The sequence below is a fragment of the Theropithecus gelada genome, chromosome 2 (assembly GCF_003255815.1).
Source record: "Theropithecus gelada isolate Dixy chromosome 2, Tgel_1.0, whole genome shotgun sequence".
Taxonomy (NCBI): Eukaryota; Metazoa; Chordata; class Mammalia; order Primates; family Cercopithecidae; genus Theropithecus; species Theropithecus gelada.
The window spans coordinates 97551598-97576425 of record NC_037669.1 but is presented as its reverse complement, the minus strand read 5'-3'; the positions used below and the strand labels follow the sequence as shown (position 1 = coordinate 97576425).

The 24828-nt window shown below is 41.1% G+C and overlaps 1 protein-coding gene and 1 pseudogene across 3 annotated transcripts; both read right to left on the bottom strand.

The window, feature by feature from the left end:
• Positions 1-1271: 1271 nt before the first annotated feature.
• Positions 1272-18966, bottom strand: HIGD1A (HIG1 hypoxia inducible domain family member 1A). 3 transcript variants are annotated; one of them, XM_025374900.1, is made up of 4 exons: positions 18867-18966; positions 10271-10413; positions 2989-3123; positions 1272-2287 (listed from the first exon to the last, which is right to left on the bottom strand). In XM_025374900.1, the coding sequence occupies exons 2-4, from the start codon at positions 10365-10367 to the stop codon at positions 2238-2240; spliced, it is 282 nt and encodes a 93-aa protein (XP_025230685.1). In that variant the 5' UTR covers positions 10368-10413; positions 18867-18966; the 3' UTR covers positions 1272-2237. The 3 variants fall into 3 exon arrangements, with proteins under 3 accessions (XP_025230685.1, XP_025230683.1, XP_025230682.1); XM_025374898.1 differs by having other exon boundaries at positions 10271-10389; positions 18867-18960; XM_025374897.1 differs by having other exon boundaries at positions 10271-10389; positions 18595-18873.
• On the bottom strand, positions 15279-15696 carry LOC112618181 (annotated as a pseudogene).
• Positions 18967-24828: the final 5862 nt, after the last annotated feature.

The window sequence follows — 24828 nt, the reverse complement described above, 5'->3', positions numbered from 1 at the left end:
TAGGGAAATTGTTCCATAAGTCTTTAAGGAAACTGTTAAATCATTAATTTCAGCTGACCAAGAGATTACTGGGAATGTTTGAGTTTCAAATATATTTAAACTGTGGAACTAAGAAATGTGAGGATGACAACAGAATGGAAATATTATATGTCCTCACAATGTAGAAATGATACAACAAAAATTGAGAGAAAAGGGAAAGAAAGTGGAAGTTCACTGATACAATGATAGTTGGGCACCAGAACACATCAGCTAAAGCTATGCTGACAAGTCAAAGAGAAGTATAATCACATTTAACAGTACAAGAGGTCAGGTGTGGTGGATTATGCCTGTAATCCCAGCACTTTGGGAGGCTGAGGCAGATAGATCTCTTGAAGCCAGGAGTTCGAGATCATCCTGGCCAACATGATGAAACCTTGCCTTTACTAAAAATACAAAAATTAGCCTGGCCATGGTGGTGCGTGCCTGTAATCCCAGCTACTCAGGAGGTTGAAGCATCAGAATCACTTGAACCTAGGAGGTGGAGGTTGCCGTGAGCTCAGATCACGCCACTGTACTCCAGCCTGAGCAACAGAGCAAGACTCCGTCTCAAAACAAACAAACAAACAAACAGTATAAGAGTAAAATCCAATAATATTATTGACCAGAACTGGTTAGTAGAGAAGGAGGGAAGAAAGAAATATGCTAGGCTTAAATATTTCTCAAAAGGAATTATTGGTGACTAAAAATAAATCGAAGAGTGTTATAATTATATGGATAATCAGCTGGGGGTGGAGGCTCACGCCTGTAATCTAACACTTTGGGAGGCCAAGGCAGGTGGATAACCTGAGGTCAGGAGTTCAAGATCAGCCTGGCCAACACGGTGAAACCTCATCTCTACTAAAAATACAAAAATTAGCCAGGCGTGTTGGCACATGCCTGTAATCACAGCTACTCGGGAGGCTGAGGCAGGAGAATCACTTGAACCCGGGGGGTGGAAGTTGCAGTAAGCCAAGATCGTGCCACTGCACTCCAGCCTACGTGCCAGAGAATAATTCTTTCTCAAAAAATAAAAAATAAAAAAAAATAAAAAATTTATATGGATAATCAATAGAACAAAAATTACTCACAAAAGGAAAGAAAGTAAAACACACCATAGAGTAAAATATTTTTAAAATCGTCGAAACAGAGAGCAGAACATGATTAGAGAACAACAAAAAAGGCAATTTCCTGAAACTTGTTCTCAAATTTGTTCCTCTACAGAAAGCTCTTCCTCATGAAATAAACACAACACATTTGACATGGGTCACTTACTTTAATAACAATACATATACCATGTTATCACCATGGAATGTAAATTTAGATTAGACAAGAGAATTTCACAAGTGTAATAGCCTTCTGTAATACATAAAAGTTTGGGTATACTGTCTGGCCAAACCAGCCTGCTCATAAGTCATTAATCAAATTCATTACAGGTAATTTGTTCAGTTCAATGTTTACAATTCTTATGGAAAAACATAAGCAACACACACATTAAAAAAGTGTTCATTTACCTTTGCATGAATGCTTAAAATATGTATTTCTATTTCAAGATGACATTTAAAAATTATTATATCAACAGCAAAAATATAATCTGCAATTACAAAAAACGAAACTAGAATCCTTAAGTTATTCTCATGTTTACAATTCTGATTCTTTAATAAATACTACTATTATGCAGTTCTATTATAAGCTTTCTGGATTTGGTTTAAACACATGCACATATATCGTCAGCTGTGGGAAGCTTTACAAACTATATTCCATGCACTTTTTGGACAGAGTTCTAACAGAGCCAGATAGTCCGTAAAATAGGTAGAAAAAAGTTGAATTAACTGGGGGAAATAGGACTCTTATACAACATCCAAAATACGAGATTCTGCAGCAAACTGGGAGTACCTTCAGGACTGGCCTGTTATCTTCTTTAGAACTAAGTTCATCTTAAAAATTTGAGAAGGTGGACATTTCAACACTATCAAGTACATTTAGGTGACAGGTTTAAGTTAACTTGACTTCCTTGAATGACCTAGTTAGTAAACTAGTCACTAGTAATTCGGTCACCAGGCAAATCAAGCCTGTAAGAAAGGAAGCCAATATTCAAAATGCCATGTTACCATCTAAATCCATACAAATTAGTTTATTTTCAACAATAATAGGTAACTTCAATAATGAGACATCTAACTAAAGCAAGTTCCTCCAACAAGACCAAGACAGCATCTCTTCTTCTAAGGCTTAGGTTTTGCCCAGAATTCCCGATACATGGAATAGCCCATACCTAAAGAAAAAGAATGCTAGTTAAGCATTTCAATATTTTCTTAAATATTGAAAAATAAAAACCAGTTCATAAAATAGCTGAAAGTAGTACCATTGCTAACATGGAATATTTACAAGGGGAACAAGACCCTAGGAAGCTTATACTCTTGCCTTCTTAAACATCTTAAATTTCTAAAACTCTTTTTACATACAGTAGTTTCCCAAGTAGTAAAGGGCTGGTATGGCTACTTCACATATTACAATATTTCTTTTAAAGAACAATCAATATTTATCTGGTAACTTTGAAAGGAATCACTCTTGCTACATAATACCAGATAAAGTCAATGAATTATAAAGCCAATAGAAGCATGTAATACCTACACTTTAAGAAACTCTCCTTTAAAAACACAATAAAATAGCAATTGTATGTCTCTCCCAGATAACAGATGTTACTACCAACCCCATTTACACGTCTAGGCTCTTCAATGAAATTATAAACTCAGTGGTTGACGGGATTTTTTTCATTTCTTTAAAATCTTAGTAGGATATATCATAGAAAAACTATGTCACTACTTGAATTATCTTCATTAATTCATTTTCTACATGAAAATAAGTGATATTCTCAAACTGCTAAAAGGTCAGCTAAAAATATTTACCTATTTTGATCGTCAAGAAATATTTCAATAAGAAACGAAAATTTGAAAATTTCCTGTAGGAACCTACCAACAGTCATTGCTCCTACAACAAAGCCTTGGGCAGCCACACGCATGTGGATCAGATGAAGAGACATTTTAGTATTTCCCCTGCTCTTCAGTTTGTATAATCCATATGCAACAATTGCTGCAAAACCTGCTAGTCCTGTAAAACAAAGTAACAAGTATGTCAGATGCATGAGGAGAAGGGACCAAGATGACTTTACCATCAATCAATGTACATTTTATTATTTATATGAGGATTCTTTATCAGATCATTAATTAGCTAACATACAAATTGAGTTTTTCATGTTTTCCCCTGTTAAAACAAAAAATCTTGAAGCAAACAATAGCAGATCCAAAAAGTCAGGATTATCTTTAAAAATGTGGGTTTGTGGGGCCAGTAGACAAACTCCTTTAAAAGAGTGCTAGAGAATTAACAGGAACCTTGATTATGATCATCAGAACAAAAGTGTGCCAAAGGTCTTGACTTAGAAAATGAATTTATTACATTTCCTCTCTGTCCTATTTCCCTCCCTCAAGGTAATCAGTTAATATACCAGAGACAATCCTACACATGACTACTACTGAGAAACATTGCCTGAATATTTCAAACTTTGGAATACTGTACTGGGAAGAATGTAAGTAAATAAAGGAAAAGAATAGAGTAATATTAGTTTCAGTTAAAAGGATTATGATCCTAGAGTTCTATACAGAGCCAAACTCTCATTCATTTTGAGGGTAAAAGCATTCAGGACATGACCTTGCATGTTTTCTTTTTAAGATTTATTATTTTATTTTTTAAGAGATGGGGTCTTGCTCTGTTGCCCAGGCTGGAGTGCAGTCGCACAATCATAGCTCACTGCAGCCTTGAACTCCTGGGCTCAAGTGATCCTCTTGGCTCAGCCTCCCTAATAACTGGGACTACAGGAGGGCTCTCTTTCCCAAGCTGCCACCCACGTGCTGATACAAAAACCTAGAGGAAAATATCCAGTCAAATAAAAACAGTGAGTCAAAATGGACAGTTCAAGAAATAAAGACATAATGGTTAAGATATAATGGTGAGCAATAAAGACAGGAAAATCTGTACTGGTTCCTTGAAAATGACTGGTATAATACAGAAAAATTAAGAATCTGAAATTAGGCTATGATTATTACAACAAAATGTGTGCTAAAGGTCTTAAGTTAGGGAATAAATTTACATTCATTTTAATACTGGAAATAGATGAAAAAAACACATCCTAGTTTGACAATGTAAAGAAGACCACCAGCAAGCAGTATAAGAACAGCCTCAGAACTTCCAAATCATAAGAAGAAAAAAAAATTAGGGTTGGGAGTGGTAGCTCACACCCATCATCCTAGCACTTTGGGAGGCTGAGGCAGGTGGATTACCTGAGGTCAGGAGTTTGAGAGCAGCTTGGCCAACAGCCTGGCCATCTCTACTAAAAAGACAAAAAATTAGCCAGGCATGGTGGCATGTGCCTGTAATCCCAGCTACTCGGGAGGCTGAGGCAGAAAGAATGCTTAAACCTGGGAGGCGGAGGTTGCAGTGAGCTGAGATCACGCCACTGCAGTCCAGCCTGGGCAACAGAGCGAGACTCCATCTCAAAAACTATGTATATACATATAAATAAATACATTTTAAAATAGTCATAAAGCTTTAAAATAATCTAATATAGCAGTAACATAAATGAGGCAAAAATTGTTAGGAACACAAGATCAGCTCTATTAGAAGATAACAAAATGGGAAAATATGTCTCTTTCAGAAAACAACAGAATAAGAAGCCCCAAACTAAAGCTACAGAATTGAACGGCACCATTAAATAACCTTACTTAAATTCTTAAAAATAAATAAAATTTAATATTTTAATTATAACAGAGATCCCACATTCTTTCAAATGTCTATGAAGCTTTGATAAAACCAATCGTTTATCAGGCCACGAAGAAAATTCCAACTTCTAAAAAGGCCTTCTTCCTGGACGACTACCATAAAGCCAAAACTTAGCAATCAAGACATAAAACAGCCACACACACACACCCGCCCTCTAACCACTGAGAAGCTGAGCACCAATAACTAGATTCGGAGGTTAAAGTAAAAACTGAGAGATTAGGAAACTATCAAACATTATTTGAAAAATAAAAACAGTACTGGTTCTTAGAACAAATAAAATTGTAAAACCTCCAGGAAGTCTGATCAAAGAGAAAATAAATATACAACATTAGGAATGAGAAAGTGGATATAATCACAAGTGGTAAAGAGATTTTTAAAAATAAGAGATGATTGCTCTTTGCCAATTAAATTTGAAAATCTAGGTGAAATGAATGATTTCTGAGGAAACTACAAATTCCTAAATTTGATTCAAGAAGTTGTAGAAAACCTTTCTATACCAATAACCACAGAAAGAATTAAATGGGCAATCCATGCTTTATCCCCAAAAGATAAAGACCCAAATAGTTTTATTAACAAGGTCTAATAAAAATTATAAGGGCATTCTCAATTCATGTTATTTAGAAGTATTCCAGGGCATTAAAAACATACCAATACATTTTTTTCCAATATATTTCCCAAGAAAACAAATCCCTGATACCAAAACAAAATTAAGATAACACGAAAGGCTGGGTGCAGTGGCTCACACCTGTAATTCAAGCACTTTGGGAGGCTGAGACAGGTGGATCACTTGAAAACAGGAGTTCAAGACTAGTCTGGCCAAAATGGTGAAACCCCATCTCTACTAAAAACACAAAACAGGGTCTCACTGTGTTGCCCAGGCTGTCTTGAACTCCTAGGCTCAAGTGATCCTCCTGCCTCAGCCCCCTAAAGCACTGGGATTACAGGAATGAGCCAAAGCACTCAGTCTTATTTTTTATTAAAAAATGAAAAAGAGATAAGGAAAAAAGTTCCCTTTAAAGATAAGAATAAGTCAGGGATACATGTGAATACTGCTGTTGTTGCCTGGAGATCCTAAACAATTTTAAATCACATAAAAAAAACTATAGGCATAATTTAGGAAGAAACACTACTGGTTTGCAGATCATCTAACTGTGTATAGGAAATCCAAGAGAATCAAATGAAACACAGCTAGAGGCCAGGTGCAGCGGCTCATGCCTGTAATCCCAGTACTTTGGGAGGCCGAGGCAGGTGGATCATATGAGGTCAGGAATTCCAGACCAACCTGGCCAACATGGCAAAACCCTGTCTCTACTAAAACCACAAAAATCAGCCAGGCGTGGTGGCAGGCACCTGTAATACCAGCTACTCGGGAGGCTGAGGCACAAGAATTGCTTGAACCCGGGAGGCAGAGGTTGCAGTAAGCTGAGATTGTGCCACTGCACTCCACCCTGGGCGACAGAGCAAGACTCCGTCTCAAAAGAACAAAAAGAAACACAACTAGAACCAGTAAGAAAAAAGATTACTTTGATGAATACATTAAAAAGCATATCTAGAGAAATTAAATTTCTAGACCTACAGAAAACAATAAAATTATATTTAAGGACACAAAAGGTTTGCATGAAAATCGGTAGATGCACCACATTCTAAGATTCCCATTCTCCCCAAATTAATAAATTCAATCTAATCCAAATGTAAAAATGAGACATTTCCCCCCATTTTGGGCTGGGCAGGCCAATTTCTTATTCTTTTCTCTCTTTTTTTTAGACACGGGGTCTTCCTATATTTCCCAGACTAGAGTTCAGTGGGTATTCGCAGGCATGACCATTATACACTACCGCCCTGAACCCCTGGGCTCAAGTGACCCTCCTGCCTTGGCTTCCTGAGTAGCTGCAATTAACAAGCTAATTTCAAAGTAAACAGGCAAGCTCTATTTGAGAAGGTAGAATAGTGAAAGGGTACTGGCTTATGAGGTTCTAAACATACCATTAAGTTTCTGGCAGACAGATCAAAGTAACAAAATAGGTACAGTAGTTCAGTAACAAACCTATGGTTCGTGTATGACATAGTTCACATTTCAAATAAGTGGTAAAAGAATGCAAAATAGATACCCAAATTACTGTGTTAGAAAATTAAGGCATCCATATGGAAAAAGTATAAAGTTAGATTTTGCCTCATGTTATACCTACAAATAAATTCCAGATAGATTAGTATCTCAATGATAAATCAAGAACATAAGGAAATACAGGAACCTAAGTAGTCCCAGGATCATGAAGGCCTTGCAACATATAAGAAGACATAATACCTAAAATACATAATTATAATTTAATTAGAAAAAGACAACCTAGTTGAAACAGAAACAAAAGCAAAAACAAAAAAGCAAAAAAAAAGCTAATTCACAGAAGAGAAGCCTGAATGACCAACACATATGAAAAGATGCTCAAAGAATGATAATATCTAGTGCTATTGAGAGTATGGGAAAACCAACCCATCACAGCCTATTGGTGTAAATAATTGTTTTGGTACAATTAAACATACAAGGATATTTAATTTTTACACACATACTCTTCCAACAGTTTGTAAAAGCAACATAATGGGAACAACTCCTATGTCGTCAATAGAGCAATGGTTAAATCAATGTAGGATTTATGTACTCCTAAGAAGGGATATGTATAAATGACAACCCATTAAAGAGCAGAAAATTTTATATTTGTATCTTATCCTTTTGAAATGTCTTTCTGCCCATTTCATAATGTACCAAATGTGTAAGAACAAAAGTACTTATAAATGACTTAAAAATAGGTAAACACACAACACACTGGCAGGACGTACGTGCTCAAATTATTTTTTACTGAGGGAATGTACAACCAAAAAATTTTAGAGATCTCTGTTACAAAACATTGTATATCTACAAAATTAATGATTCAATTATTAAAAATACAAAAGTTCCTATATGCATTGTTATAAAAAGATAACGAAAACAAGGCTAAAGAAAAATATTTCATCTAAAAATAATTATAAATAATAATTTATGGTAGTATATGGAGAAGAAAACACTGACAGACTGTGCAAACTGCCGTTGTCTTTCAGAGTCAGCATCACAGGGCATGGTACCTTTCTGTTTTATGCACTTTTGCAACTAACTTATTAATTACATGCTCAGAAGAAAAATTCCTTCGAGAGACTTCAAAGTCCTTTAACTTCTGGCCAGGCGCAGTGGCTCAAGCCTGTAATCCCAGCACTTTGGGAGGCCGAGACGGGTGGATCACGAGGTCAGGAGATCGAGACCATCCTGGCTAACACGGTGAAACCCCGTCTCTACTAAAAAATACAAAAAACTAGCCGGGCGAGGTGGCGGGCGCCTGTAGTCCCAGCTACTCGGGAGGCTGAGGCAGGAGAATGGCGTAAATCCGGGAGGCAGAGCTTGCAGTGAGCTGAGATCCGGCCACTGCACTCCAGCCCGGACAACAGAGCGAGACTCCATCTCAAAAACAAACAAACAAAAAAAAGTCCTTTAACTTCTTGGAGAGCCATCTAAAAAGATGCTCAGTAGTTTGTTAATAATGAAAAATTAGAAACCACATAAATTTCTACCAAGATTATAATGTTATATATAATAGTAATTTATATCATATAAATTAAGTCATTAAAAGTGGAGTTCTGGCCAGGCGTGGTGGCTCACGCCTGTAATCCCAGCACTTTGGGGGCTGAGGCGGGTGGACCACGAGGTCAGGAGATCGAGACCATCCTGGCTAACACAGTGAAACCCTGTCTCTACTGAAAAATAGAAAAAATTAGCCAGGCGTGGTGGCAGGCACCTGTAGTCCCGTTACTCGGGAGGCTGAGGCAGGAGAATGGTGTGAGCTCAGGAGGCGGAGCTTGCAGTGAGCCAAGATTGTGCCACTGCACTCCAGCCTGGGCGACAGAGGGAGACTCCGTTTCAAAAAAAAAGTGGAGTTTTTAGGCCAGGCATGGTGGCTCACGCCTGTAATCCCAGCACTTTGGGAGACTGAGGCAGGTGGATCACCTGAGATCAGGAGTTCGAGACCAGCCTGGCCAACAGGATGAAACCCCCGTCTCTACTAAAAATACTAAAAAATTAGCTGGTGTGGTGGCGGGCACCTGTAATTCTAGCTACTTGGGAGGCTGAGGCAGGATAATCACTTGAACTCAAGAGGTGGAGGTTGCAGTGAGCTGACATCGCGCCATTGCACTCCAGCCTGGGCAACAAGAGCAAAACTCCTCGGGGGGAAAAAAAAAGTCGAGTTTCAAATAACATAGGTAAAAACATGAGATAAAAATTATAATACTTATATGCATCTTAGTATGATACTGAATTTGCAAAGATAAAAAAAGAAAAAACAACTGGAAAAAATATGTACATCAAAATGGTAACAATAGTTATATCTAAATGGTGGCATTAAAGGTAATTTTTAAATTCTTTGTACAATTACAAATTTTTAAACTTTTTCTTGAGATTAGTTTATATACTATAAATTTCACCTTTCATCTGTTTTAAGTGCACATTAAATGAATTTTAATATGCCTGCGAGTCTGACCTCTGGGGGACAGGAGACTGAATAGCTAATTTCAGTCATGACTGACACCTCAATAAAACCTGGTTACCAAGGCTTGGTGGGCTTCTTCCCTGGATGGCAAGACTTAGCATGTATTGCCACATATCACATCATCAGTACTGAAGAATTAAATGTACCCCCTCTCCCTCTGGAACTCCCTGGGAAGGGGACACCTAGAATTTTGTGTCTGGTTTATCCTAGACTTCATTCTATACGTCTTTGTTGACTTTAACCTATATCCCATTGCTGTAATAAACTATAACTATGACCATAACAAGCAGTTTTGAGTCTTACGAGTCTTGGCCCAATCATCTAACGTGAAAGGGTGGTCTTGGGCTTCACCAAAACAACATTATTCACTGAAATAAGACTCAATAAAATAAGAAGTCTCAGCTGGAGTGGTGGCTCACACCTATAATCCTAGCAATAGGCTGAGGGTGCACAGATTGCTTGAGCCCAAGAGTTCAAGACCAGCCTAGGCAACATGGCAAAACCCTGTGTCTATACAAAAATACAAAAATTAGCTGGGTGTGGTGGTGCACGCCTGTGGTCCCAGCTACTTAGGAGGCTGAGGTGGAAGGATCAAGAACCTGAGAGGTTGAGGGGTGGTCTATGATCGAGCCACTGCACTTCAGTCTAGGCGAAAGAGACCCTGTCTCCAAAAAGAAAGAAAGAGTCTGAATACATACAGAAGAATCATTGTGATGAGATTTATATTATGCCAATATCAGCATATTTCAACAACATAAGAAAAAAATGGAAAATACATTCTTTCAGGATATACTCAATGAACAAGTTTATCACAGCTCTACCGTATTCAAGATCACTAAAATGTCAGTCAAACTTACCAACAGGTACAAATGGTGCCTCTTTAGCTTTTCGAATAAGTTTGGATCCCTGATCTTCCTCATACGAAGGAAGGGAAACACCTGTGTCTGTTGACATAGTGACTGCTTGAAGAATCACCCTGAGAGAGAATTTCTATGAGGTTCTGTAATTAAAAGCATCTGAACATTATTAAATATCTGGATGTATTTAAAATATTCCTAACTTCCATGAGAATCTTAGCATATGTTATCCATAATCTTAAAGTTAAAAAATATTTTTAGAAATTAACTGTATTTTTAACGTATAGTCACCCTCAGGGAGAGTTGTATACATTTATTCCCCCTATTGTTTTGCCCTTTCTCCGGTACAACCCATTCATTTTTAGCAAAATGTTATTAAAAATAGCGAAAAATTTTAAATTGATGTTACTTTTTTTTTTTTGAGACGGAGTCTCGCTCTGTAGCCCAGGCTGGAGTGCAGTGGCCGGATCTCAGCTCACTGCAAGCTCCGCCTCCCGGGTTCACGCCATTCTCCGGCCTCAGCCTCCCGAGTAGCTGGGACTACAGGCGCTGCCACCTCGCCCGGCTATTTTTTGTATTTCTTAGTAGAGATGGGGTTTCACCGTGTTAGCCAGGATGGTCTCGATCTCCTGACCTCGTGATCCGCCCCTCTCGGCCTCCCAAAGTGCTGGGATTACAGGCTTGAGCCACCGCGCCCGGCCTAAATTGATGTTACTTTTATCAATTAAAATAGTAGCTACTAATTTTCTGGCTATCTTCATCCTTAATCAACTATTTAACTTGACAATTTTAAGTTACTCAAACCAAACTGAGAACTCCTATTGAACCTTCAATATCACATTGGAAATCCTACTTAGCACTTTTCGGTGTAGTTAAGTGCAGTCTTTATTGCTTTCAACTGCTGGTTTATTTATTCCAATGTGCTTCCTTGCTTCAGTTTTCACTTCAGATTAGTTTCTAATCTATTACAGTAATCTGTTATCCATGATGGTTGCCCCTGGGGGAAAGCGTAGTTATTCTGAATAGCCAAAGTTTCTACCTAGCTCATTATTTATTCATTTTAAGAACAAAGCTTTGGCCGGGCGCGGTGGCTCAAGCCTGTAATCCCAGCACTTTGGGAGGCCGAGACGGGCGGATCACGAGGTCAGGAGATCAAGACCATCCTGGCTAACACGGTGAAACCCCGTCTCTACTAAAAAAATACAAAAAACTAGCCGGGCGAGGTGGCGGGCGCCTGTAGTCCCAGCTACTCGGGAGGCTGAGGCAGGAGAATGGCGTAAACCCAGGAGGCGGAGCTTGCAGTGAGCTGAGATCTGGCCACTGCACTCCAGCCTGGGCGACAGAGCGAGCCTCTGCCACAAAAAAAAAAAAAAAAAAAAAAGAACAAACAAAGCTTTTATTTCAAATAATATTGGTAGAAATGTCTCCTTCATAGCCTTTTAGATTTTTTTATGACTATGATTAGTTTTTTTCTTTTTTGAGACCGACTCTTGCTCTGTTGCCCAGGCTGGAGTGCAGTGGCACCATCTCAGCTCACTGCAACCTCCACTTGGCACACACCACCATGCCTGACTAATTTTTTTGTATTTTTTAGTAGAGACAGGGTTTCACTCCTGACCTCAAGTGATCCACCCACCTCAGCCTCCCAAACTGCTGGGATTACAGGTGTGAGCCACTGTGCCAGCCTATGATTAGCTTTTTCTTCTTTTTTTTTTTTTTTGAGATGGAGTTTTGTTCTTGTTGCCCAGGCTGGAGTGCAGTGGCGCAGTCTTGGCTCACTACAACTTCTGCCTCCCAGGTTCAAGTGATTCTCTTGCTTCAGCCTCCCAGATACCTGGGATTAGAAGTGCCTGCCACCATGCCTGGCTAACTTTTTTGTATTTTTAGTAGAGATGGGGTTTCACCATCTTGGTCAGGCTGGTCTCGAACTCCTGACCTCAGGTGATCCACCTGCCTCCCAGTGTTGGGATTACAGGCGTGAGCTACCAAGTCTGGCCCTACGATTAGCATTTTTAACATCACTGCAGCACAAAACTGAATTACCCTCAGGGTCTTCTTAATATCTTCTAAGCTTCAGATCTGCCTTCCTTTACATACCTCACATCCCCCAGGCTTCCCTTTAAAACTCTATCCTCTTTTTATAATTCCTTTAAATGGCATCCCAAAGGCAAGAACTAGCCTGATAACATATGAGTAAGGGGATAGGGGTTAAAAAAAAAAAAAATTCATTTTCATTATCACAGGGATCAAAGGCTCCTTTCCTCCTTTTCAGTCGTCTCAGTGAATAGCCTTTTACCACAATGAGGCATTAACAAATTCAATTTCATTTTAGCCACAATAACAAAATATACTTTCTTCACTGAACTATTTTGAATTGCAGTAAACTTTACCCACAGATAAAGTAAGGGGCTGAAGCACAGTTTAAGTATACAAGTCTCTAATTAGTGCCAATTACAATAAACTTAAAAGTCTATGCCCACCCTATCATCCATATAAAATCTTACTTTCACTTCTGGGTTCTTCATATGCATTATGCTCCCTTTGATAAAAATACCTCTCATTCAACACCTTGCTACTCAAGGGGAGTTAGTGGCAGTTAAGGTCCTCAACGAAAACGCAACTCCAGAGGTAGGGGGTGGTGTGCTTAGTTTAGAAAGTGAATTCATCCCTATAAGCCTCACCTTCATTGAGATGACTTAACCCTGTCATCTGACATAGAAGAAAATAAAAGAAAATTTAGATTGGACTTAGACCTTCTTTTTGTACTCCATTACTTGTTAATTGAATAAACTCCTAACTACTGAGCTTTATTATACATAAGGTTCAATAAGCTCAAGGTCCAAGATACTCACTATATATCTGAATAATACAATATAAACGCTAAAGTAATTAATGGTTCAAAAATTAGTTTTTTTTTTTTTAAAAAAAAAATCATGTAACCGCCCAACAGGTTCACCTTGCTCGCTGGCTAGACAGAGCTGATTTGTCAAGACAGGGGAATTACAATAGAGAAAGAACAATTCACCCAAAGCCAGCTGCGTGGGAGACCAGGGTTTTAATTAGTCAAATCAGCCTCTTGGAGCATTCAGGGATCAGTTTTTGAGGATAATTTGGTGGGTAGGGAAAGGCCAGTGAATAGAGTGCTGATTGGTTGGGTTGGAGATGAAATGGGAAGTTGAAGCTGTCCTCTTGTGCTGAGTCAGTTCCTAGGTAGGGGACGTAAGATCAGATGAGCCAGTTTATTGATCTGGGTGGTGCCAGTTGATCAAGTGCAGGGTCTGCAAAATATCTCATGCACTGATCTTAGGATCATTTTAGGGAGGGTCAGAATCTTGTAACCTCCAGCTGCATGACTCCTAAAATGTAATTTCTAAGCTGTGGCTAATTCGTTAGTTCTCCAAAGGCCGTCTAGTCCCCAGGCAAGAAGGGGGTTTGTTTTGGGAAAGGGCTGTTACCATCTTTGCTTTATTTTTCTATTTTTATTTTATGAGACAGGGTCTAGTTCTGTCACCCAAAGCTGGAGCACGATCTCAATCTTGGCTCACCAACTTCTGCCTCCCAGGTTTGAGCGATTTGTGCCTTAGCCTAACAGCTGGGATAACAGGTGTGCACCACCATGCCTGGGTAATTTCTTTGTATTTTTAGTAGAGATGGGGTTTTGCCATGTTGGCCAGGCTGGTCTCAAACTCCTGGCCCCAAGTGATTTGCCCGCCTCAGCCTCCCAAAGTGCTAGGATTATAGACGTGAGCCATCATGCCTGGTTGTCTTTTTTTTGGCTAGGTCCTATCTCTTTCACTGTCTCAGTTATAATTTTGCAATGGTGGTTTCAATCACAGTGTGATTAATTGTCAATAGCCTAACACAGACAAGGTCTGAATTTAGAGAGTGATGTGTTTTAGCTAAAGGAGGTTTGGCACCTTTCACAGAGAAACACTTGAGACTGGCTTTGAAGAAACTGCATAAATGGACTGGATGGAGAGATTAAACACTGTAGACCAGCCTAGCCAACATGGTGAAACCCCATCTCTACTAAAAATACAAAAATTAGCTGGGCATGGTGGTGGGCTTGGTGGAGTGCCCGCCTGAAATCCCAGCTACTTGGGGAGGCTGAGGCAGGAGAATCGCTTGAACCCAGGAGGCGGAGGTTACAGTGAACCAACATTGCGCCACTGCACTCCAGCCTGGACAACAGAGTGAGACTCCATTTCAAATTTTAAAAAATAAAAATAAAAATAAAAAAAATCATGACCTTCTCAAAGGGGAAGTTTATCACAAATCCTTTCATTTCCCTTCCCAACCCCACATTCTAACCACATTAATTTTTTTTTTTTTTCTTTTGGAGACAGAGTCTCGCTCAGTCACCTAGGCTGGAGTGCAGTGGCGCAATCTTGGCTCACTGCAAGCTCTGCCTCCCGGGTTCATGCCATTCTCCCACCTCAGCCTCCCGAGTAGCTGGGACTACAGGTGCCCGCCATGGCGCCCGGCTAATTTTTTGTATTTTTAGTAGAGATGGGGTTTCACCATTCACAGGATGGTCTCGATCTCCTGATCTTGTGATCCGCCCGCCTAGGCCTCCCAAAGCGCTCAGCCCACATTAAGTATTTTTAAGATGCTCTCTATACCTCCAAGCCTTTGCACAAGCTGATTCCTCTACTTGTGAGAGTTTCCCTCCCTTCCATCCCCTTCAGATACTCTTTCCTAGCTAACTCCTCCCATTTTCTTTTTCAGGTTTGGTTTTTCTTTTTTTACACTGAGTCAGAAAATTATTTTAATAGTTACAAAACTTTTTTTTTTTTTTAACAGAATCAGTATAAAATAGCAGTTGATTTCTCCATAATTATCAGAATTATTTATACTTGAGGTCTTGGCTAAGTGGGGCTGAAATCAACAAAAGGTCTTGGACTATTGGCTCAGAAACAATCTTAGGAAGCCCGCCCTGTTGACATCTGTCATGCTTAGCTCTTATGAGATGATCTGGTCCTTAAAAAAAAAAAAAAAAAAAGTATCTCTATTCATTCTTTGGAGGCTTGAAGTGAATTCCACAGCATTCATTAAACTCCTTCCAGCTCCTGTCATTTACCATTCTGACTGCATCCATTTCAACTTAGTCTATTCTCTTCTGAGTTGCTTTAGCAATATTAAATCGTCCAAATTCTTTTCTCTCTCTTCTTGGAGGTTTTTTACTACTGCTGAGGTCTGCGCTGTACAGTTTTTCAATGACTCTGTCCCTGCTGGCATGAGCTGCCATCAAAGACTCAAAGTTGTTTACAGGTTTGGCTGGCATCAATTTTCCCTGCAAAGGAAGCTGTTGGAACCGTAGTGTTTAATTCATGTACTAGTCTGTCATCAATTGTCCACATCACCTTGAGTAATTCCTGGAACTAGGCAAATTCCTCACAGTTCACACCGCCGCTGGGCGTCACCATATTGGACTCAGGTTCACATCTTAATTGACCTCCTCTCAGAAATTTCTGTCTCTTTAAGTTTGTAAGTGCTTTGGTTATGCAGTCCCATAGGATCTTGTACTTTCCTTATAACCCTTAAAACCATCAGTTTGTCTGTTTCTTTTGCTAGAATCCTTAAGTCGGGGCCAATACCTGCTCTACTTGTATCCAACTGCACTGCCTGGTGCAATATCCTATATATAATAGGTACACTACAAATGTTTCTTGCATACATTTAAAAGTTACATTTCTCAACCACTGAAAGCATTCTTAGGTTACTCAGGAATACTGAGTGGAAAAAAAATAACAATCATCCAGATTTGTGGAGTTTAATCAGTAAGAAAAATGCCAAACTGTATGTTCTTAAGTGCTTATTTCTTTTACGTTTCTTATATTGTACCTATGAAAAGAGAAATAACCTGAGGTCTTAGTTCCTTGCAACACAGGGGATAAAACTATTATATACCACAATCCACTTTTAAAAACTAAAAACTTCTGCAGATATAAAAGCATGTTTTCCCCTTTTTTGCCTGAATCATTTCTAAACTAAAAAATCATTTGGGAATTGTCTTTAAAAGCAAGGAAGTTGGTAGCTGGGCATCATGGTGCACACCTGTAGTCCTACCTCCTCAGGAGGCTGAGGCAGGAGGGCTGCTTGAGCCTGGAAGGCGGAGGCTGTGGTGAGTCATGATCCAGCCACTGCACTCCAGCCTGGGAAACAAGCAAGACCCTTGCTGAGGGACCCAACAAACAAACAAAAACAGGACATAAATGGTTTTTAAAAAACAGCAAGAAAGTTGGTAGTTTTTCTTATAATTATCTCACATCTGGTTGACTCTAATTCTCCAACGGGTCAATGGAGCAAAAGTTTTTTTTTTTTTTCCCCCTCCTTTCAGGAGGGAGGGGGTTAGTTGTCTCTTTCCTGTATATAAGTCAAGAACAGAAGAAAATCTATTTCTCTGTTCTTCACCTATGATACAGACTCTTGAAGTTTGTATGGATGGGGCATGTGACCTGGCTTTCAGAAAATAGCCCCTGTGGTAAGAATCAGGGTGTGGGGAACAAAATGGCCATTACTTGCTTGAAACGAGACGATAATCTGTCTGTGATTCCAGATCACCTTATGTGTACATTTCAGAATAAAATTAATAAGGATGAATATTTAAAAATCCAACACATATCACTTGTTATTCTGTAGTCCAAATATTATAATTCCCATATAGTACATACCTAAAATATTGTATGAATACAAAATTTTGATAACTGTCTTTCTAATTACCACGTGTAAGTTTCCAAAGTATTCATAGTTTATAGCCACCTGAATTGAAAACTGGTTAAGCATCAGGAACAATAATTTCGAATCATATAATTTGAGAGTAAGAAATCAAATGAATAATCCAGGCCAACAGCCTTATTTTACAGGTGGGGAAAAGGTTGTGAGAGGATTATACCAATTGCTCAGTACAAGGAATACATGTCTGGTGGGGCAGGATTAGAATCCAGCTCTTCTGATATAGAGTCCTGGGTTCTTTTGATTGACAATATATTGCCAAAACATCAATCTTATGCTGCTGATGTAAATTAGATTAAATTTGCAGATAAGAAATCTGATTAGAAAATGTAAGAATCCATTACTCAACAGAAGCCCACGTTGTTCTCTTTGAATGATACATATAAAAAAGTCATGCCTAAGTTAAATGGAATCTTCTTCAGTGACTTAACTCATCTAACAATTTCAATTGTGATTTCAAAAGACTTTTTTCACTACACCACTGCCAGACTTTCCTTTATTATCCACCCACAGTAATTGTCCCAGATCTCTGTCAGAAAGTTGAATAGACGCTAAAAAAGGCACCAGTAACCAGATATTCAAAGTCAGTTTGAAGAGCACAAATTATTCTGTACGCTTAGTAAGACACGACTGAAGACCTTTCCACAGAGAACCTAAAAGTGGCATTAAGGGAAGATGAGCCGTCCAGCATCAGGAGACGTAACAGGCTGAATGAAGGATCTTTCTTCACAGTTATTTTGTCACGGGAACTACTATCTAAAGCAATGCTGGCTTCAAACTTTGATTTTGCATCAGTTGCCCATCAGCCTGTTTAAAATGGCTGCGAAGGCCCCAGCATGGAGATCTGGATTCAGGTGGTCTGCGGCAGCGCTCGAGGAATTTTTACTTTAAGAAGCCCCTTCAAGTGACTCTGGTGCACAAAGAGAACCCCTAGTATACAGGATTCCAAATATGTGTGTCATGCTGGAGCTTCATGACCAGGTTGTTACCGCTTCAACCTGTTAGAACTTTCCATCCAAACCTGTCTTACTCGAAAGTGCTTTTGTACTTCCGGAAGCAGAGATCCCTGTCGTGGGGAATACTCCGAAGAGGGAAATAGCGGCTTCCCACTCCGGGAATTTAAGACAAGGCGAATATCACTGCTGCATCATGTCGGCAGCTCCCAATTCTGCCCTCACGCTGTGCTTTGTAATCTCTAACCCGCCGACTCGGCAGGAGAAAAATTTAATTCGGTCACAGAAGCAATACACAGGGCCCTAGGCCTGGTCACTTTCCCAGGGTGGAGGAAACACCAGGTCGCAGAGAAAAGCAAGATCAGGACTGGAAGGTCCTCTGCTAGTACGCCCTCCCCTCAACCTCCCGACCTTCCTCGCCGCCTCTCTTCCTGTGACCTTGTCGGGACTCCGTGACCAGAGCGCTCGCCCTCCTATCCCGCCTCGCCCGCCGCTCAGCCTGCTCTTCAGAATGTTCCAAGCTCTGGGGACGCTCCCGCTCCTCGCTCCCCGCCGTCGGGCCCAGCCAACACTCTCCTACTCCCGCCTCTCATTACCACCCTAGCAGCGAGACTTCCCCGCTCAGCAACAACTCACTCCACAAGCTTCTGCTCCATCACCTCGCTGGCTCCGTCTCCCCTCACCCTAAGGACCCCAGGCCTCGGTTCCTGACCCCTCTCCTCCTCCCACGCTCGAGGCCGGGCCTGAGCCCCGGCAACTCCACCTCTCCTCCCTCATTCCAGACAACGGTCCCCAGCCCCCACCCCCCACCCCCCCAAAGTCATTTCGGCCTGGCCAAGCGCTGCCCCACTTCTTCTCGTCCCGCGGCCCGTGACCCTGGCTCACAGTCCCCGGCTTGTTTCGCTTACCTCGAGCGAGAAATCCTCTCACACGCCAACCGGCTTCCAATCCCTGCAGCGCTAACCTGTCCGGCCGGCTTCTCCCCACCCACAACCGTCCCAGCCAATCAGAGGCCAGCGGCCGCAAAACGACGCGTGCGTGTGCGCGGCGGGTGGGGCAGTCCAGAGCGGGTCCCGGATTGGCTGGGGCGGTGAGTGCCGGCCCACTACCCCGGCTCTAGCGTACTGGCGGAAACAGACGTGAGAGCTTGGCGCCCAGGGTTCGCGCCAGGGCACTTGAGGGGTTTTGGCTCCTGCCCCGCGGGCTCTTCAGATTTCTCCTCTTTTCTCCTTGGGCAGCGGAGGCGAGCACCGCGAACGCCGTGTCCCGTGTGCCGGCCGCCTGCGGACGCCTCACGGGCCGGAAAGGGATGGGGGTGAGGGGTTTCGGCTTCGGGTGAGGTGGGGTTCGGGTCCGACTGCTTGTTCTCGCGGTTCAGTAACGAGATGCAGATAGACTGGGAAAGAACGGAGTTTATATCTGCAACAGCTTACAGGGAGAAATCGGAGTAACTCACCAGACCAACTCAAAATTATTATTACAAGTTTTTCTAGTGCTTAAATACATTCAGTGCACTTACAAGTCGAAAGCCAAAGTGTTTCACTCAATCTGATCTTTAACCGTAATAGGGTCAGGTGTCTAGACAATTGCTTCAGAGCCTTGGAAATAATGTAAAGTGGGTCCCGGTACAAGGTGTGCAAGAACAACTCCATTAATTTAATTAAACTTTAGGGGCTGAGAAAGCCCAGGCGGGATCTTAATGGACTTGTCTCTACATTCTAGCCTTTCTGCTAAGGCACCAGTTTCTCCAGTTCTTTAATGTTTAACTTATACATGCATCAGAATGACAGTGAGGCGTTGGTGAGAGCTGCTCTGGTTGCTAATGGAGATCTGGCCTGCCACAGTGGGAGCAGAGCTTGCTCTGGGGCGCCCGGTGCGCTGGGAAGACTGCGGGCTCTATCAATTCCACTCCCAGGGCGGTTGTGGTCAGGACCCTGTGCTGTCAGATCCCACGTGGGATCCTTCCTGGAGCTTACACTATAATAGGAGGCAGCCAGTACTTGCAAGCACCGGGTCGCGGGAACTACGACCTCACCCAGGCCAGGCCACCTTTCTCTCAGGAAGGAGGTGTCAGAAGCCCGGGGTGATAGCGAGCTTCCAGAGACACGGCTTCTCATGTGTTTGTCAAGTAAATAATGAGTGACAATCCGGCGAGTTGTGGGTCAACGAAAAAAGTCGAACTCTTAGATATTTGAAGAGATTTATTCTGAACCAAATATGAGTGACCATGGCCCCTGACACAGCCCTCAGGAGGTCCTGAGAACATGTGCCCAAGGTGGTCCAGGCACACTTGATTTTATACATTTTAGAGAGGCATGAGACATCAAATACATTTAAGAAACACATTGGTTTGGCCCAGAAACGGGGGACAACTCAAAGGCGAGAGGGGAGCGGGCTTCTAGGCTATAGGTAAATTTAAACAGTTTCTGGTTGATAATTGGTTGAGTTTGTCTAAAGACCTGGGATCAATAGAAAGGAAATGTTCAGGTTAAGATAAAAGATTGTGGAGACCAGGGTTGTTTTGAAGTCTTATAGAGACTGCTTTTAGAGACAGGCTGCCTTTAGACAGATATAGGCTGCCTTTAGAGACCGTAGATGACAAATGTTTCGCATTCAGATCTTTGAAAGGTGCTAGACTTTTAATCTCTTTAGGACTGGGGAGGCCTGGAAGAAAAGATCTAGCTATGTTAATAGAGATTCTTTACAGATGTGAATTTTCCCCCACAGAGGACAGATTTGCATGGCCATTTCAAGATATGGCAAAGAAACATGTTTTGGGGTAAAATATTTTTAATTTCTTCCTTGTCTCATAATGTTATGCCAGAGTCAAGTTGGAAAGTAAGTCACGATATATAGGGTTAAATAAAACCCATTTGATGAGAATTTATGACTTGTAGGGCATGACTCCCCAGACCCCTTAGATAGGAATTTGGGTAAAATAAAAAAATCAGATCTTAGTCCTCAGACACAAAGCCTCTACAACTGCACTGTGGGGAAATCTGGGACTAAGTTAGAGTCTCTTGATATAACCACAAAACAAAGACTACCAAATGCTCTGTCTTACAGATAGGAACTAAATGTCATGGGCTCAGGATTTTGAAAATCGTTCGTCTTATAATTAAGATACATGTAAGAAACATTTCATGCTATGGATGATTAAGAACTTCATACTTCGATTATATGGTAGCTTTCAGCTCCTTGAAGGCACATATTTTGTCTGGATGATCCTGGTATCTCCTTGAATGCTGCCTGTGTGCTCAATAGAAATTCAATAATGGTAAATGAAGAAAGATGTAAATGCTCCAAGAACTGGAGGGTTTAAAAGATAAGTAGGGATAGTCAGGAACTCGTTTAGGATGAACCCCACTGCCTTCAATATGAAGGTCAACCAGAAGTTGTTAGTCTCTTGATTCTGTAAACACAAAGGCTAATAGCAGCAGTGACCAAAGCATATTCATTCCTGAAGGGAATGTATATGCCTCAAAATAATGTCAGCTAACTTGTTGATTTCCAGAGAATAAGATTTACCGCCCCATCAGCTCTACCAACTAGAGCAACTAGTTGGCAACATACCAGACATGACCTTGTGCTTGATTTCTCAAAATGTCACTTTTTTCACTTGTAAAATGAGGGGTAACACTAATGATGGTTAAAGAGGAAATATATGTAGCATGTTAGCCCCATGCTTGGCATGAAAAATGTTAGCTATTGCTTTAAAAATTCCTTCCTGTGTACTGTGCAAAAAGAGTCAGACCTTGCCCTCGAAGCTGAAAGGATAAGAACCTTTTAAACCAATTACTACTGAAGGCTCCCAATCCAGACCCTGAAAGAGGATTCTTGGATCTCCTGCAAGAAAGAATTCTAGACGAATCCATAGAGTACAGTGAAGGCAAGCTTATTAGCAACGTAAAGGAATAAAAGAATGGCTACTCTACAGGCAGAGTAACCCCAAGGGCTGCTGGTTGCCTGTTTTTATGGTGCTTTCTTGATTGTATGCTAAACAAACGGTGGATTATTTATGCCTCTCCTTTTTAGACCATATAGGGTAACTTCCTGATGTTGCCATGGCATTTGTAAAATGTCTTGGTGCTGGTGGGAGTGTAGCAGTGAGGATGACCAGAGGTCATTCTCGTAGCCATCTTGGTTTTGGTGGGTTTTAGCCAGCTTTTTTACTGCAACCTGTTTTATCAGCAAGGTCTCTATGACCTGTATCTTGTGCCAATCTCCCATCTCATCCTGTGACTTAGAATGCCTAACCTTCTATCTCATCCTGTGACTTAGAATGCATAACTCTGTGGGAATGCAGTCCAGTAGGTCTCAGCGTTATCTTACCTAGCCCCTATTCAAGATAGAGTTGCTCTGGTTCAAACATCTCTGACATGATGATTGGTACGAAGGTCAAATAACTAGTAAGTAATAGAGGTAGAGGACTGTAAACTAGGAATTTTGATTCCACTATATTTTAAGAATATAGTGTTGTAGCAGGACGAGCCGCAGACAAAACTCCTCAGACACCGAGTTAAAGAAGGAAGGGGTTTATTTGGCCGGGAGCATCAGCAAGACTCCTGTCTCAAAAGCCAAGCGAGTGAGCGATTCCTGTCCCTTTTAAGGGCTCACAACTCTAAGGGGGTCTGCGTGAGAGGGTCGTGATTGATTGAGCAAGCAGGGAGTATGTGACTGGAGGCTGCATGCACTGGTAATTAGATCGGAACAGAACAGGACAGGGATTTTCACAGCGCTTTTCCATACAATGTGTGGAATTTATAGATAACATAACTGGTTAGGTCAGGAGTCGATCTTTAACTACTAGACTGAGGGCATGGCGCTGGGCTGTCTGCCTGTGGATTTCATTTCTGCCTTTTAGTTTTTACTTCTTTCTTTGGAGGCAGAAATTGGGCATAAGACAATATGAGAGGTGGTGTCCTCGCTTAGTATCACTTAACAGCAAGTGCTTTTTAAGACATAGAAAGGAAATACATTTTTATATATAAGCTGGACTCTTTATTCATAATATTAAAAAAATAAGAATTTAGACAAATTATAGGATGATAGATCCACATAGATAATTTAAGGAAAGTTAGATATGCACTCTGTGGCTACAACTGCATGGAAGATGCACATTTGTCACCGAAAATCTCTTTATTAAGGCTACTGTTACACACTACTTGGCAGAATTTTCATTAGTCTGACCCAGTTTGAAATGACGGTTGAATTTAGGAGAAAAAAGGCTCGTCTTTCAACAAAAGTGTGCCAGTCCTGTCAGTTTCAGGGAGAAAATATAAACAGAGGCGGTATAGGGGTGGAAAGGGATGATCCCTTTCTTTCCCATCATAAGCGTTGGAGCCAACACTCCTATAACAAAAGACTGGTTAACAAGAGAAAATTACTAGCCTGGGCAATGTGGCAAAACCCTGTCTCTACAGAAAATACAAAATTAGCTGGGTGCGATGGTGTGCCTCTGTAGTCCCAGCTACTTGGGAGGCTGAGGTGGGCAGATCACTTGAGCCTGGGAGGTCAAGGCTGCAGTGAGCCAAGATTGCACCACTGCACTCAGCCTAGGCCACAGAGTGAGACCCTGTCTCAAAAAAGAAAAGACAAAAACAAAACAAAAACAAGAGAAAAACATTATAAATGTACTGTATTTGATCAAGGTTTGTTTTGTTTATTTGTTTGTTTGTTCTTGAGACAGAGTCTTGCTTTGTCACCAGGCTGGAGTGGAGTGGCGTGATCTTGGCTCACTGCAACCCCCTCGCCTTCTGGGTTCAAGCGATTCTCCTGCCTCAGCCTCCCAAGTACCTGGGACTACAGGTGTGTGCCACCATGCCTGGCTAATTTTTTGTATTTTAGTAGAGACGGGATTTCACCATGTTGGCCAGGATGGTCTTGATCTCCTGACTTCATGATCTGCCTTCCTCGGCCTCCCATTGATCAAGGTTTTACATGATGCAGGAGCCTTCAGAGTGAAGACCCAAAGAAACAGGTGACTCTTACCTGATTATATGCTTAGGTTTGATGAAACAGGGACAGTCATGTAGAAATGTGATTGGACAACAAAGGATATGACCTAATGGTAATAGAAAACCAAGCAAGACCTGTCTGTTCAGATTCTTGAACTTTCTTTCTATTGTAGCATTTCTCTTTTCACGATACAGTACAGGATCCTTTCTGGAATGGAGGTCTTATGAGCTACTATTGAACAAGGTAGGTGAGAGAATTTCTTTACGGCCAATTCTTAGACAAAAAGTTGGGGAAGCGGTCGGGCGCAGTGGCTCACACCTGTAATCCCAGCACTTTGGGAGGCTGAGGCGGGTGGTTCACGAGGTCAGGAGTTCAAGACCAGCCTGACCAACATGGTGAAACTCTGTCTCTACTAAAAATACAAAAATTAGCCAGGCATGGTGGCATGCACCTGTAATCTCAGCTACTCAGGAGGCTGAGGCAGGAGAATCGCGTGAACCTAGGAGGTGGAGGTTGCAGTGAGCCAAGATCGCACTGCTGTACTCCAGCCTGGGTGACAAAGCTAGACTCTGTCTCAAAAAAAAAAAAAGTTGGGGAAGCTTAGAAGTTCTGGTTTCTGTAATCAGCCTTGGGGAAGAGGAATTCTATTTTCTATGACTTGCTTTAGGAGACAATGAGGGGCTGAGAGATAGACAGGAGGGTAAGACAGGTTGGGTAGAAACTTTACTTCTGAGGCTGCTTCTGAGGCCTTCACTTTGGGGTATCATTTTCTGAGCCCCAACAGCAGGAAAGAATAAGTGATAGGAAATTAGAAAACAGTATTGACATAGATATTTCCTGAATTCTAAACTGATCCATCATTTTAAAAATAACATTTTATTGGAATTAGTTGCAGAATATCTTTCAGTCTAT

Coding starts and splice junctions, on each gene's coding strand:
- HIGD1A (XM_025374897.1), bottom strand. CDS start 18,614: ATGGAGCAGAAGCTTGTGGA. Junction 3,124..10,270: donor GGCACCATTTGTACCTGTTG/GTAAGTTTGACT, acceptor TTTGTTTTACAG/GACTAGCAGGTTTTGCAGCA. Junction 2,288..2,988: donor TGTAGGAGCAATGACTGTTG/GTAGGTTCCTAC, acceptor CTTTTTCTTTAG/GTATGGGCTATTCCATGTAT.